This window comes from Electrophorus electricus, chromosome 14, assembly GCF_041902795.1.
Source record: "Electrophorus electricus isolate QZ-2024a chromosome 14, ASM4190279v1, whole genome shotgun sequence".
In the NCBI taxonomy this organism is placed as follows: domain Eukaryota; kingdom Metazoa; phylum Chordata; class Actinopteri; order Gymnotiformes; family Gymnotidae; genus Electrophorus; species Electrophorus electricus.
In genome coordinates, this window is record NC_137510.1 from 25,029,377 (window position 1) to 25,043,861 (window position 14,485).

General features: G+C 43.0%; 2 protein-coding genes across 2 annotated transcripts; both read right to left on the reverse strand.

Moving 5' to 3' along the window:
• Positions 1-25: 25 nt before the first annotated feature.
• Positions 26-2,639, reverse strand: si:ch211-196f5.2 (uncharacterized). The gene is made up of 4 exons (XM_035530703.1): positions 2,563-2,639; positions 1,383-1,625; positions 756-985; positions 26-111 (listed from the first exon to the last, which is right to left on the reverse strand). Exons 1-4 carry the CDS (start codon positions 2,637-2,639, stop codon positions 26-28), a joined length of 636 nt encoding a protein of 211 aa, XP_035386596.1.
• A 1,098-nt stretch (positions 2,640-3,737) lies between these two features.
• rec8b (REC8 meiotic recombination protein b) lies at positions 3,738-13,210 on the reverse strand. Its single transcript, XM_081697031.1, has 18 exons — positions 13,078-13,210; positions 11,646-11,721; positions 11,371-11,491; positions 11,104-11,158; positions 10,857-10,924; positions 10,465-10,546; positions 10,295-10,379; positions 9,747-9,823; positions 9,522-9,627; positions 8,312-8,489; positions 8,069-8,221; positions 7,249-7,321; positions 6,702-6,924; positions 6,532-6,580; positions 5,357-5,532; positions 4,834-4,956; positions 4,647-4,753; positions 3,738-4,463 (listed from the first exon to the last, which is right to left on the reverse strand). Exons 1-18 carry the CDS (start codon positions 13,208-13,210, stop codon positions 4,384-4,386), a joined length of 1,965 nt encoding a protein of 654 aa, XP_081553157.1. The 3' UTR covers positions 3,738-4,383.
• Between the last annotated feature and the right edge of the window lie 1,275 nt (positions 13,211-14,485).

The following is a 14,485-nucleotide window of genomic DNA, read 5'->3' on the forward strand; positions in this document are numbered from 1 at the left end:
GTTCTCAGTGTTTGTGGGAGACTGCTCATTCCACACTTGGCACCTCTTTTGAGTCCTCGTTCTTCTCACACTGGGACTGGGTATCCAAGGCCAGGGTCATCTCATTTTTAGCTGTACAAAAAAAACAAACAAACCCAAACTTATTTGCCACTTATGGCTGGTTGGTGGTGAACTATGAGACTCAGTATTACAGAGCATGATTTCAGTAGAAGAGTATGGCATAGCCATTTAAATTAGGATTAGTAAAATTGTAGTAATCCATTAGAACACAATTTTCACATTCTAGAGAAAAATACTTTCCTTGTGGTAAACAGTGTAATATAGAGAAACCTAGATTTTTGTTTTTGAGTGGGGGTCAGTGAACACACCTTTCTGGTCATGTTTACTAATGTTCTGGAATAATTAAAGAGTTCAGTCTTCCCCGCTGGACATGTACACAAGTACTAAATTAATTTACAGCTCATAAAGGTAGTGTGAAGGTATCCCTGTGATGTCACCACAATCCTTTTACACTTTAACAGCCATTTTGAATTCATGTTTGTTTCCAATGTTTTATGAGTTCCATGTCATTTTTAGTGAATGGCTTGTGCTGCCATTACATTGCTTGTTAAGTGCAAGACTGAATTTTCCCTAGTTATGGCTTGGAAAATATTTAACATTTTTAAATTGAATATAATGATTCTACTATAAATAATGTAGTTCCCAAAGCTAGGTGTGTTGAAATACTAAGCGAGTCTCGTGCTGCTTCTCTTCACCTGGCTGAGGGTAGGGCCAGGGCAGGATGGTCACTCCGCTGCGGCAGTGTGCGCGGTCCGTGCGCCACTCAGTGCTGTAGAGGACCTCTTGGCACTTGTCTCGTCCAGGGTGCTGCGCTCTAACACGCACCTCCAGCACTGTCACCTCCTTCTCCTTCAGCTTCCCAGACTTGCTCTTCACCAGCGTGCGCTTGGTGTCCACCCACACCACCTGCTCCTTTACTGCTGATCTACACAATCCCATGTTAATCACCGACCAGAAAAACACTCAAAAATAACATGGTGACGGTCGGTGACGCGATGCTAGGTTACGTGCCTAATAAGTGATCTAGGGACACTCTTGGCAATAAATGAATGACCCCTTTATTTCATGAGAAACATGTCACTGCATACATTAAACAACTAATATTTTCAGTACAATTCACATATGAGATATATTTCACGTAGGTAGGTAGATTACACCAGTGGCACTACTATACTATAGTTCAAGTAAAATGATAGGTCAGTTATACTTTGTGTATACAATGCAAAACTATAGGATAATTAACATGGGGTTTTGTACTGTTACTACATTACCATATATTGTCAAAGATGCACTCTGATCATTTATATAACTTAAGAACTCACTCCTCAATGCCCAGGTCCGCGAGTGTGGTGTTCAAGAAAGGAAAGGTCTGCTCAGGGCTTATCACCTCGATTGGCAGAGATACACACATGGGAATCTCCTTCTCCACTTCAATCCGTACCATTTTCTCACTGCGGGTGGAGTCTGTTGAGCTTTCCCCTGCAACGCCGTTTAGCTGGGATTTCTGAAGCCACCTGCCGTCCTGCGGTTCCTGCTTGGTTTTCTGTCCTACTGGCTGCTGGACACTGGATGTTTAAATGTTTTGGGGTTTTTTAAGGCCCTGTCTTTTTTAGCTCTGATGTTCTTTCCTCGATTTGTGGCTCTTTCTACCTCTTCCACTGATGTTCTATTCGTCCCAGGGATCAGGTGAAGCAGCTACTGTAAACTAAAACAATAGCATGTGGCTGTGACAGTCCTCTGTAGGACTGTGAATGTAAGAAGCGGAGTGCTGCCTTTCTGCGTGTCTTGGTTTCCCACTGAGTTCGTGTCAGAGCATGAAGACCCTTATAGATTCCGAGGCCTGTGGGAATTTAAAGGGCCAGTGTGAGTGTGTGTAATGTTGTGCTAACCTGTGAGGTTTATTAGACTGTCAGACACAGATAAATGAGCATGTGACATGTTTCTGTATAATGATGGGCGCTTCTAGTTTGGTTTGCGTTTGTTTGTGCTCATTCCAGGAGACCTTTACAGATCACCACCATAACAAAATGAGTCATGGAAATTGTCTCTAGTGTCATTTCCACAATTCACAGGTAACTGAACATTTTTCATGGTGATGATTTAGACTTAAATGGATATCGAAGGTTAAAATGTCATGAAAATACTGATGTACATATTTCCTGTCACTCTTGAATGTGCATCACACGTATCATTTTCCTTGTAAATACTCTAGCCACCAATCTTTATACAAATGTTACATCAGGCATGTCAGTTAGCAGAAAATGTACATTTGTCATGTTCCTTCATCTTTATGACAGATGAATAAAAAGAAGTGATTTACTAAGAGCTGACAACAACATGCCACATTTTAATTGCTTTAGAAAACGTGTTGCACCCATAACTTGGCCAGTGTTCATTCAAGTGTCACATGTCATAGTCATGTATGGAATCTCCACTGCCCTTCCTTCCTGTGTTTAGCTATCCCCTCCTGTTCTAGTGAGCTGAATGGGATTTGCTACATACCAGTGTTGTAACACATCACTGTTTATAAGTTTACCATTTTCATACCAGTAGAGTCCCACTATAATAAATGCAGCCATGCGCTCTCTATTTAGCCACTCTGATGTGTTTTTATGCAGTATATTTCATGTAAAGAGGTCAGTTTTAGCATAGATGGTATATTCACTAAATATGGAGAAGCATGGCAGATAGACTGAAACCGTTTCAGTACAAAGCTGGGATGGGAGATAACATTATTCTGTGCAGACTGCAAACAAAAGTGGGCTTTTCTGGCATAAAAAGGGTTATAAGTGGCTTTGAGATTGCTCTTGAAATAGAAGAGTAAGTAGAAATTTCCACAAGAACCTGCCTCAGTGTGAGGATAAATAAACAGCATAAAACATTTTGAAATAAGTGGAGCATTGGGAAGGAGATTCAGCAAGGCCACGTGTTGGGATGTGTTGTTTTCCCTGGGCTAACACTGGATATCATTTATCATCTCTATTATGCTATGACAAGCTGTATAATTAGCATTTCAGTTCTATGTCATTTACTATATAATCATTTTGTTCTCATGTTGCTGACTGGAACCGTAATGCTAAAGGTCAGGGAGGCAGCAGTTTTAGAGGGCAACCTGAACTGCACAAGGTCACCATCAAAACAAATATGTCTGGCAACAGTGTACGTAGCCAAATATACAATATATACATACAGCATGACGCACATCAGTTTTAAGGTATGAATTCACCAGCACATGAACAGATATGACGCAGAAGTCTGCTGGGCTTGTAGCAGGCTGGCGTGAAATGCCTATGGAGCAGTTCACGTCCCTCTGTTCCATTGTGTGATGTAAGCCAGCTATGAGATCAGAGCTGGTTTCTGCCAGCCAGGCACTACAGCAAGGCACAGCAGCAGAGGTCACACACTTCCATTTTCTGCACGACTGGTGGGCTGATCATAACCACAGTATCACATCCTACTGACCACAACTTTAAAAGGGGTAAATATGACTAGCACATGCCCAAAAGCAAGAACATATCCAAGGCTGTACTGGTTTAAGACGCAGGTGTGCTGCGTTTGGGTAAATGCTAACATCGTGTAAAAAGACATTTATTCAACTGAACATTAAAAAACACTTAAAAAATCAGCACAACTTAAAATAATAAAGATATTAATTTACATTTCTTATTCACTTCTCAGTACAAGCTCAGTGTTTAACAAGTATAAAAGTCATGAACAAGATCCTATGAAAATATTTTACTTCACTCTTTTTAAAAAAAGACAAAGTTTAAAAACAGACAATAACAATTAAAAACTTCAGTACTTAAATAGTTGCATTTTTTGCTTTTAGTAGTGATTTAAGAAAACATTCTAGCTAATAAAATCTAATATTTATTTTCTGTGTACATGTAACACCCTACATTTAAGTCTATTTACATGTTCCCACTCTTTAATGCGTAATGCTGTTTCTGCATCACAGCACTTCATGGGTTTTTTCATTTGTCACCCAATACAAGGTCAGCAGTATTAAACTAGTAGAAAAGTAATGAACAAGATTAGGCAAAAGAAAATATTAAATATAAAACTGTTAATAGAAAATGTTTAAAAAAATGATTTTTTAAAAAGTTTAAAAACCTATATAGTAACAATTAATAACTTGAATTAGAAATTTGTACTTAAAACCAAAAATTGCAAAAATTTGCTTTTAGTTGTAACTCATCAGATAAAAAACATTCTTGTTAATAGAAGTAACACAGTACTTCAGTGAACATTCTGTCTTCTCCCAAAACATGTAAGTGCAACATTTAAAACATGCACAGAGATGAGTACGCAGGTTAAGTGTGTCTACAGTGGTGTGTTCCTGAACGCGATGAGTCCATATGGCTCAGTCTGTCTCACCCACAGCTTTTTTAAACACACCAGCTCTGCACAGTCCAAGAACATACGTTATACACATGTACCCCCCTGCAGTCTAATAACATGTCATATACATACACACACACACGTAGCTCTGAAAAGTCCAAGAATATACGTTTTACACACACAGCTCTGCATCGTCATACACACACAATCCCATATCCACGACTGCATGTGCACACACACATTACCTAGTACTTTGTAAAACACATGAGCTACAATGCCTCGGTCTGCCTCTGGGGGGAGCAGTGAGTGGAAAGAGACTTCCCCATAGTGTTGGAGGTACGTGTTCAGCATCCTGTCAGTAAGAGATGGAGTGGAGCAAATTGGCCGATGGGTATTTAACCATTATATAATCATTTCATTAACACAGCTCACCTGAGTAAGGTGTGTGGAGTGATCTCTCCTTTTTCAGGTGCTGTGTTCAGCTCCACACACTCCTCCAATATCATCTCCATGGAGCCTCTTCCAATATCACCTGCACCCTCTTCCATAGGGGACCTACACACACACACCCATTTTATGCTTCTGCAGCAACAAAATGGTTTGTTTACACCTAAACCCATGTCTAACCTTAATATTAGTAACCAAACCAAGCCTTAATTTTATTTTTTTCAAATAAGAAATAAACAAAATATCAAAACCTACATGTTTACGATCACGTTGAACTAAGTAAATGGCCACCCACACCAGCAATACAAATCCAGCTGTACACAGTGCACACTCAAACATACCTTCAGTACATAGCCAGCTACACCCTCAAACTTATCTGTAGCATATCTCAGTTTATGAAGTTTCACACTCACCTGGCAGGTTTTAACGGATTCTGATGGCTGTGCTTTGTGAGTGGTCTTATTCCCTATGTTTCTGTCAGTCTGTGAAAGTTAAGTTTTGTTTTTACCTTCTGCTGACGGGGGTGATGAGGTCATTCTGAGAGGAGTCTCCTTTTGACTCGTCCAGTACCACATCAGAGGCAGCTACACACACACACACACACACACACACACACACACACACACACACACACACACACACACACACACACACACACACACACACACACACACACACACAAACGCATTGTAATTTACCTTTCACTTAAATTCAATTCAATTCAAATTTTATCTGCATTCTTTTACATTGTCACAAAGCAGGTTTACAGAGTCATCTTTCTTCCACATGACAACCTACAGTAACCCTGGTAACAGATCAGCTTTTCTTTAACGTTAGTAATAGCTAGGTACTGGTAGATAATTACATGCTGTGGTCAAACTCTACTTTTGCCCTTCAAACTGAACTCATGCTGTATTTTTTGTTACAAAAACATTTCTCCATCATGACCAGGTCAGTGTGCTGCACCCTTTGGTCATTACCCTTGCATGCTATGAATATTATGTAATATTAATATTATATTATTATTATCTACAAAGTGACTACATTCATGAGTGCGTGAATACTCCATCTTGTTTTGTTTGCATTTACTCATGGTCCCAGGAGCAGTTTGACAAAGGTAGAGCCTGAAGAAAATGGTCCACTTGAAGGTGAAAGCATAAAGACATACGATGATATAGTCATTTTAATAACAAACATGGGTACTATATACATATATTAAGCACAGGCCTGTGTACCAATAAGCCACATACCGTGGGACATTAAACAATGGACTAGCAGCTTGTAGGAGTGTGGGAAGGTTAATCTTTTTGATTGCTTTTACGCTTATCTTCTGCTCACACATTCGGCATGTTGCTCTGTCCAAATTAGCAGGCTCTCCTGCACTGGGCTTAATTCAGAAACGTGCCAGTACCGGAGACAGTCAGGCTGCCGCTGTAGCTCCTGGTGCTACTCTGCCTGCTGGGATTTGTGCCTCGTATCACAGACACGTCACCTGCCCATCCAGGTAAATTACAGGAGCACAACTTTTGTTCTGCATGACTAACATGCACGGTAAGCATAAAGCTGGCGAAACGATTACACCCGATCATGTGACCCCAGTCAACAAATGAACTGTTTGACTCTGACTCAAACTGGTTTCATCTCAGTTTGCATGGTTGCATCGCGTTGACTGTGGTGTCTGACCTGAGACCTCAGGGAGGAGGAGGCCAGCCTCCGAAGACTCTCGCAGCACCTGAAGTAGAAGAAGCACAAAGAACCTGCCTGAGAAGCGGTACCATGAGCACAGCGTCTCACCCAAGAGCGACACCGTTGGCTGCAGCCTGACAGCCTGTGATATGGCTTTAAGGCCTTAAAAAGTGAGCTTCCTCAATGGGCAGCTCTGATGGAGTGCAGCTTGTTGCCATGACGCTCCAACCTCCCTGCTGGACTCGCTCCTCCTCTGCTGTCTGTCCTCCTCCACGGACCGCTCCCTCTCCATCTCGGACGGCTCGCTGCGCTCCTGCAGGCGCTGTCTCTTCTTCAGGGGAAGGAGACAGCACTGTTTCCACAGTGACCTGAGATCCGGGTGGAAGAGGGCTGCCAGGGCACGTGGGACAAGATTTGTGTCGGTCCGAGTGTGGAAGCAGAATTATCTTTGTAAATGCCATCAGTTTAATTACGCTGCTTTGTGTGGTTTCATGAAGTTTTAAGGTTAAAGCAAACGTCTAAGGCAGGAAAACTTCAACCCAAGTTACTCCAAGAAGTAAGCCACTTTGTCTAAGGGTAAGATAAGTCACTCTGACAAACGGTAAAGTAAGCCACTTTGTACAGAGTGTGAAGTCCCTGAAGTCACAACAGCATTTACATAATTTGACTGGTTGTGCTTAGAGCCCCTAAAAATGTGATGGTGTGAAGACTTACAGTTGCAAGGAGAGCTGAGGAGATCTGTGGACGAGAACCGGAACGTGGGAGGAACCTTCAGCAGGACATCAGACTGCAGGAGAGAGAGAGAGAGAGAGAAAGGTACAGTGGTGAAAGAAGCCATTCCCTGTGAAAAAGTACACAGCCTCTTCAAAGCACCAAATAGGAATACAAGGTTTCTCCAAACGGTTAGTCAGTGCATCATGCAAACCCATAATGCAGACTGCGTGTAACCGGACACAATGTTTTGGTTCTGTACTCTGTGCAGTATCACTCTGGATCTGAAAGAACAATCACCATGGAGACGGTCGGCTTTAATGCAAATAGTATGCATACATATTGGTTAAAGTTTGTAGGAAGTGCTGCATTTTTTTACACAAAATTTCTCCCAGTTTTAGAGGTTTTGAGGACCAAAAGTAATCGGACAGTTGGCTCCTCAGTTGTTAGTTGGCCAGCTGTGTGCCGCTGTGTCTGTACATCATGTTACTGTGCTTAGCTATAACAAACCACCAGGGTGCCTCTGCTACCTTGTGATTATCTCACTTGTCAGAATCTGTTTCCACTAGAATCACCATAAAACACACCCCATGTTTATTACTATACACTCCAAACACACTAGTATAGCTTAGGCGAGCAGCGCGTATGGCGTTCCCGCTGCCCAACATGGGTGTGTTCTGATGTTCCAGTCCTGTGTGTGGTTCCTCCTGCTCTCGGGACCCGTGCGTCCCCTCCAAAGATGACATTCTGCATTTTACACCGATAGTCAGTCTCCATGGTAACAGTAAAATTTTTCACTTTGTAACATATGCATAAAGCATACCAATGCATGAGTCTCAGTCAGTGGATTACTGATTTGTTCTCGCATTGCATGCTGGGAAATTTGCATGTGCTGGTCAGCGAAGATCAGTTGGCGTTTGCGCAGGCAGTGGTGGCGGCGGTTTTCTGGAAGCGCGACCCCGTCTGGTATGAGAATCTGAGAAGGACGGAGAGAAAACAAGTAAGGAAAGGCTCAAAGTCACGGACGACACGACAACCCACCACAAACGTCCCCACATTCACACACCTCACTACTTGAGCACTCTGTGTCTTGGTTCTGTTCAAGATCTTTCTCGCTGGGCTCACTAATGGCTGGTACGGTTAAGGGGGGAGGGGTCTTCTCCATGGCAACCATTTGCTTGAAAACTTCCACTGGTCGTCCAGTGTCCTCTATGATCCAAGACCTGTCCACTGTTTCCTTCAATCTGGGTACAAACACACACACACACACACACATACAGGCTTTCACAGGCTTGGCCTTATATACTCAAACACCACATGCTAATCTGTCACACCCTATATACCTCTTCACACTTTCCCTTGGCATAGAGGCATATAGACACGGAGACACTTTAAAGAAATAAAATCAGCCAGCAAGAGCTACTCCAGTAAGCCGAGCAATACGCTGTCAGCCAGAGACCCGTCAACTGTCTGGAGAAGCATGGAGACATCAGTGAGCAAATCACTGCAGGCCAGTGAGCTGAATACACACTCCTGCAGGTCTGAAAAGCTCACCACCACACACCTCTCCACCTCATTTACATCTCATTCAACTCACATCAGAAAGAACAGACCCCCGCCCCAGCTCTGACTGTGCTGAAGACTTGTGTAGATAATGTGTGCAGAAGGTCAGAAGGCACCAGGCCCAGATGGTGTTTTAGCCCTCCTGCCTGAAAGTCTGTGCTGACCAACCTTCACCTGTCTTCACAACAGATCTTCAACAGATGTGTGAGGTGCCTGCCTACTTCAAACATTCCATAGTCATAATCATCCACAAAAGAAGAGTCATCAAGGTACTAAATAACTACAGGTCCATTGCCTTGACCTCTGTGGTCATGAAATTCTTAGAGAGGCTAATATTAACACATCGCAAACCCCGTACTGGATCCACTGCAGTTTGCACACTGGGTCAGCAGGCCCATGGACCAATGGTGAACATGTGGCTTCACTTCATGCTCCAACACCTCGAACAGCCCAGGACCTGTGTGAGAGTTCTGTTCTGGGACTTCAGCTCAGCTCAAAAGTGTCGTCCCAGAACTGCACCACAACAAACTCACCCAACTCGGTGAGCCTGCTCTTGGATGATCAGCCTCCTCACTAGAAGAGAGAAGTGTGTGAGACTGAGACCTTCTATTCAGCTGAAGAAGTTGAACCTGCCTCAGGAGCTGCTGGTCAGGTCTACACAGCCATCATAGAGTCTGTCATCACCACCTCTATCACAGTCAAGTCAGGTCTACACAGCCATCATAGAGTCTGTCATAACCACCTCCATCACAGTCTGGGTCAGGTCGACATGGCCGTCATAGTCTGTCATCACCACCTCCATCACAGTCTGGTGCAGTTCTGCCACCAAACATTACAGCGCATCATCAGGTCTGCAGAAAAACCTGTCCACCCTAGTCGAACTCTCCACTTGAAGAAGCAGGAAGTGTGCAGAGAGAGTCATTGTTGACCCATCACACCCTGGCCATCGCCTGTTCCAGCTCTTCCCCTCAGGCTATAGCACTTCAGCCCAAAGTGGGCGCAGAAAAGCAGCAGTCTGACATGCCATTACACTCATGAATAATTAACACACATGAACACAGCTGTTCTAACTCACACACCATCTTATACTGAACCTTTTTTTTTTTTCCTGTTGTATTATATATTTTTTATTCGGTTATATTCAGCATTGCTACCTGGCCTACTCCCCAGATGCGTACCCTACACTTTTTGTACATGTATTCGTATTGTGTGTGGGTGTGTGAATGTGTACTCAGTATGAGTACTCAGCTATGGGTCTTTGTTGCAGTGTTAAAGTTCTGTTGTCAGTTGCAGTGTGCTGTCTATTGTGTACTGTGAGCCACTGCATGACCAAAGTCACAACTTTAGTTTTGCTTGCCTTTTCATGTAGCTACTGATAACCCTCCGATGTTAAATGAGCCAGTTATATCCAGTCCACTCCTGTGTGTACTGCTGACTTTCTAAGCGAGACTAAGCGAAGCCTCTTTTTCGTCTCTGTACTACTCACTGCTCCGTAGGGACCATGGCAGCCTTCCCCTCTCTCCATCTCTGCCCCTCGCCCACCCTCTCTCTCTCGTCGTGCTCCACTTCACCTGTTGACACGAAGAGAGAAGAGAGAAACGTCCATCCGCCCGTCCAGTGACGCATCCACTCGTTTCGTCAGTGTGTCTGCATCACCTGTGAGGAGGAAGGGATCCTCCTGCTGCATCAGCAGCTCAATCTGAAGGGCCGTGACCTCGGGCAGCTCCGCACCGCCAAACTGAGGGGTTGGGGAAGGGGGGGGGGAGGACAGCGGTTGGTGGACGGGGAAGACCCGAGCGGCGCGTGTGGGTAAGTACAGCTGAGATGCATGTTACAGTTCGACGTGGGCACTGCTTTAGGCAGCCGAGCTCACGTTTTATGGCAATGACGCGAACGGCTTTGCCATTGTGGGTGGATATTTGCGTAGGGAAACTCAAAGGAAGCCGAGTCATGGGTCCGGCGTGGGCAAACCGCTCACAAAATCTAAAGGAGTTCAGAAGCCTGAGATAAAAATATAGAAAGAATTATCTAAGTGTTACTGTACCTACCTCAGCAGTGAGGATGCTCGGTGGCTCCTTATCTTTGATGGTAATTGTTTCAGGAGAGACAGTGAGGCCTTCAGAAGGTGAGAGAGAATATGTGCTGAGCTGATGTTTGAATTAATATAGATCACGCTAACACACACACACAATCAAAGAAAGATACACAGGCAGGTGTAAGAAAAACTGCAGAGATGCTAGTGGTTAAGGGAAACCTCTTTTACTTTGTCACCTATTGGGACTGTGTTTTGCTTACTAGTCACCGGACGGCATGCGATCTCTGGAGATGAAGTCTCCTTAAATTGCCATGACTGAAAATGAACAATAAATAACAATAACTCTACTCAAATAACAAGGGTTAATGACTGGTAAAGTGTGTGTAATGTAACATTTTTTTAGGCAACAGAGAATTATATACATGTGTATGCATTCATGTGCATTAATATTGCATTGTGTGTAACAATCAGTGTGTGTGTGTGTGGGGTGGGGGTGTGCGCACATGCCATACACACCAATTCCTAACCTGTGGTAGCTGACAGGGTCTAGGCAACTCATACTCAATCCCCATTACTCCAAAGAATGGCTCTATAGCTCCCCCTGCCTCCTCCATCAGGAACAGCGGGTCAGGGATATCCAGAGCCAACCTATAAGAGACCAGCCAAGCCTAATGTGGGTACTTGAGCTGTCAAATAGTCATAACAGTCATGCCCTATCATGACTGTAAGATCTCTGAAGAATCATGTGATAAGTATGTGACAGGATAAAACACATTAGTAACAGGAAGTTCTTGAGACTGACCTGTCCATTTCCTGGATGTCAATCTGCGAGTGCATTTCAGCACGCAGAAGGCGCTCAATGGTGTTCTGGACCTCCTCTAGAGAGAGATCGGTCACAATAAACACAATTAGTGTTTGACCAAACAAACTATTTGAAGGTTGTTTTATTGCATGTTGGTTCCCTTCCATGTTATTCAGTTTTATATCATCTCACCTGCCTACACAGCCCTCCCAATAGTACAGTCTGGACTTGCCTTCCTGAGGTCTTGAACAGAAATTTGGGCCACTGTGATTGATAACTGACTGTACCACGACTGGGCGAGAAACATACGGCACTCAAACATTAATCTCATTGCCGACCTCTGCTTGAGAGATAAGCTGAGATTTATTGCAAATGTTTCAAATCCTCCCCCGCCCCCCTGACAATATCACCTTATCTCAGGTACAAAGAAACGCTTTCTGTGCTGAGACCATCTGGCCCACTCAGAACTTTGGCAATTCCAAACTGTAATTTAATAGTGTATAATAGTGGAATTCAAAAATGTTCAATATATCCTCAGTTTTAGTTACATGTAGAGCCCACACCATAGCTTACATAAAACTTATACATAATTCTTTAAAACGCCTATATAACATGCAACTTTAAATTCATCTTGATCCTAAGAGTCATTATATAGCAGTGCACTGTTCCAGCCTTTCACAGTGAGCCATGCTAAAACCCCATTAGAATTTAGTCAGAATGACAGAAAACTTCGACACATAAAGCATTACACAGTATTTCATTGTGCAAGAATGAAAATGACTCTCACAATGTTATATAGCATTTGCAACCAATTGAAGAAATTTTTCAAAGTATATCATCCTCTCTGCTGCTAAAACAGTAAAACTGAGAGGCAATTACAAGTAAACATGGACTCTTGCAGCAAATGCAGGATGGGTCAGTGATCAGTAAATGCTAATGTATTCGTGTTGAGATAATGGGCCATTTGCCTGCCTTTGCTACAGCATGAGCACAATTAGTAAAAAGAAGACAGAGGAAACTGCTGTAAACGCGATGCTGTAGTGAATATAAGCTCAAGCAGATGTGAAAATGTTCTTGGTCTGAGAGGTGTTTAAAAACAGATGCAGAATGCTTTACAGCACTGTTGGGAAAAAATCATATTACCAGTGTTGAATGAACTTCTGCACACTTAAACTGAACCAGATTAACAGTCAGAATAAATACATACCAGCACACACAAACAGACGCTTCTGAATAAGCCGCAACAGCTGCAGTACCACACCCACTGAAGGGGTCACTATGGATTCCTGACTGGACCTTTGTGTTCTTGACTGGTCTTTGTGTTTGTGTACAGCGTGCCATAAACGAGAGCTGAAACACCTTTTCTGGCATTTCTCCTTAATCCTTCACCTACAAAATGAACATTGTGAAGCTCAGGAAAGGAGCATCTTACCCAGTAGGAAGGCACACTGTCGGTGGTAGACAATGACCACTCCATACTGCAGCTGAGAGGAGAGGTAGAGAGAGAATCGAGGACGTGGTAGGCTTGGGTGAAGAGGTGGAACCCGGACTAGCACATAGTCCATTATATCCTCACTGCGTGTGCATACACGCATACACACACACGCACACACACACACACATACACACACACACACACACGCACACACACACACACACACACACACACACACACACACACACACACACGCACACACACACACACACACACACACACACACAGAGTTCTTGACTTAAAACTTAAGGAACCACTGGACACTCCATGTCTCCCTCTTGTAACCTCATGCAGTGTGTGTCTGCAGTAATGCTTGTCAAAGGTTGTTTCAGCAGCTTAGCAGTCAGCGGCACAAATGTGAAATGTTCCTGGTGATCCTTAAACTCGCTCCTGAATAACTAACACATTAGTTAAACCATTAAGATAAAACATTAAGACCAGAATCTCAACATTTTTACTGCCGGGAGATTGAGATCTCTGAAAATCTGAATACTGAAGTTGCACATTTCAAAAATTTCCTTTATTGCACTCTGTGATAAAAAAAATAAAAAATACAAACAGTTAAAATTAGATAAGTTCTGAACTTTTGATTAGTAGATGAAATGCCAATACAGCAATCCCCCAGCCTGGTAGTGTCAGTAACACAAAGGTCAAGGGTTGGAACTGTAGGGTGCACATGTACGGCCATACTGATAAGTAAATCACACTGGATTATCGCATTACATTTACAGCACTTAGCTGATGCTTTTATCCAAAACAGCATACAATTATGAATGAGTAAAACTTGAGCAACTGAGCGTTATGGGTCTTGCTCAGGGGCCCAACAGTGGCAACTAGACAGTGGTGGGATTTGAACCGACAACCTTCTGAATACAAGTCAAGTACCTTAACCGCTGTGGGTTAAATAATTTGAAACAAACTGCAGCGTTGTCCCAGATGACAATAATAACGACAACAACCTATTATAACCACTTCAGTCTAGTCAGGTTGCGCAGTGTAGTCTGAGATATGACTATGAGGGAAAGGTTTATCCTGTCGGGATCACACGAAAAACGTTAGCCAGCTAACTAAGTGCGTCATATCGTATATTGCAAGATTCTTCTAACTAGCTAACTGACATCTGGATAATAAATAGAAATAAATTTGGGTTGACAAATCCAACCTGGAAACAATAAGTGAAAAAAACTAAAACGAGAGCTTATTAGCTAGCCAGTTACACCAATTCATCGCGCAGAGCTAGCATTTGTAGCAAATGTCCTGTTTCGAGGCTTTAACGACCTTATAATTGAAATAATCAAATTAAAAATGTACAAAGGTCAATAACGTATAATATTAGGAACATTTT

Excerpts from the sequence above, each read along its gene's own strand:
- si:ch211-196f5.2 (XM_035530703.1), bottom strand. The coding sequence starts at position 2,639 with ATGGCTGCATTTATTATAGTGGGACTCTACTGGTATGAAAATGGTAAA. Across the intron at positions 986-1,382 it reads GCGGACCTGGGCATTGAGGA|ATCAGCAGTAAAGGAGCAGG; the intron begins GTGAGTTCTTAA and ends GGGATTGTGTAG. Across the intron at positions 112-755 it reads CTGGCCCTACCCTCAGCCAG|CTAAAAATGAGATGACCCTG; the intron begins GTGAAGAGAAGC and ends TTTTTTGTACAG.
- rec8b (XM_081697031.1), bottom strand. The coding sequence starts at position 13,210 with ATGGACTATGTGCTAGTCCGGGTTCCACCTCTTCACCCAAGCCTACCA. Across the intron at positions 4,754-4,833 it reads ACTCCACACACCTTACTCAG|GATGCTGAACACGTACCTCC; the intron begins GTGAGCTGTGTT and ends TCTTACTGACAG. Across the intron at positions 4,464-4,646 it reads TGTGTTTTACAAAGTACTAG|AGCTGGTGTGTTTAAAAAAG; the intron begins GTAATGTGTGTG and ends TGGACTGTGCAG.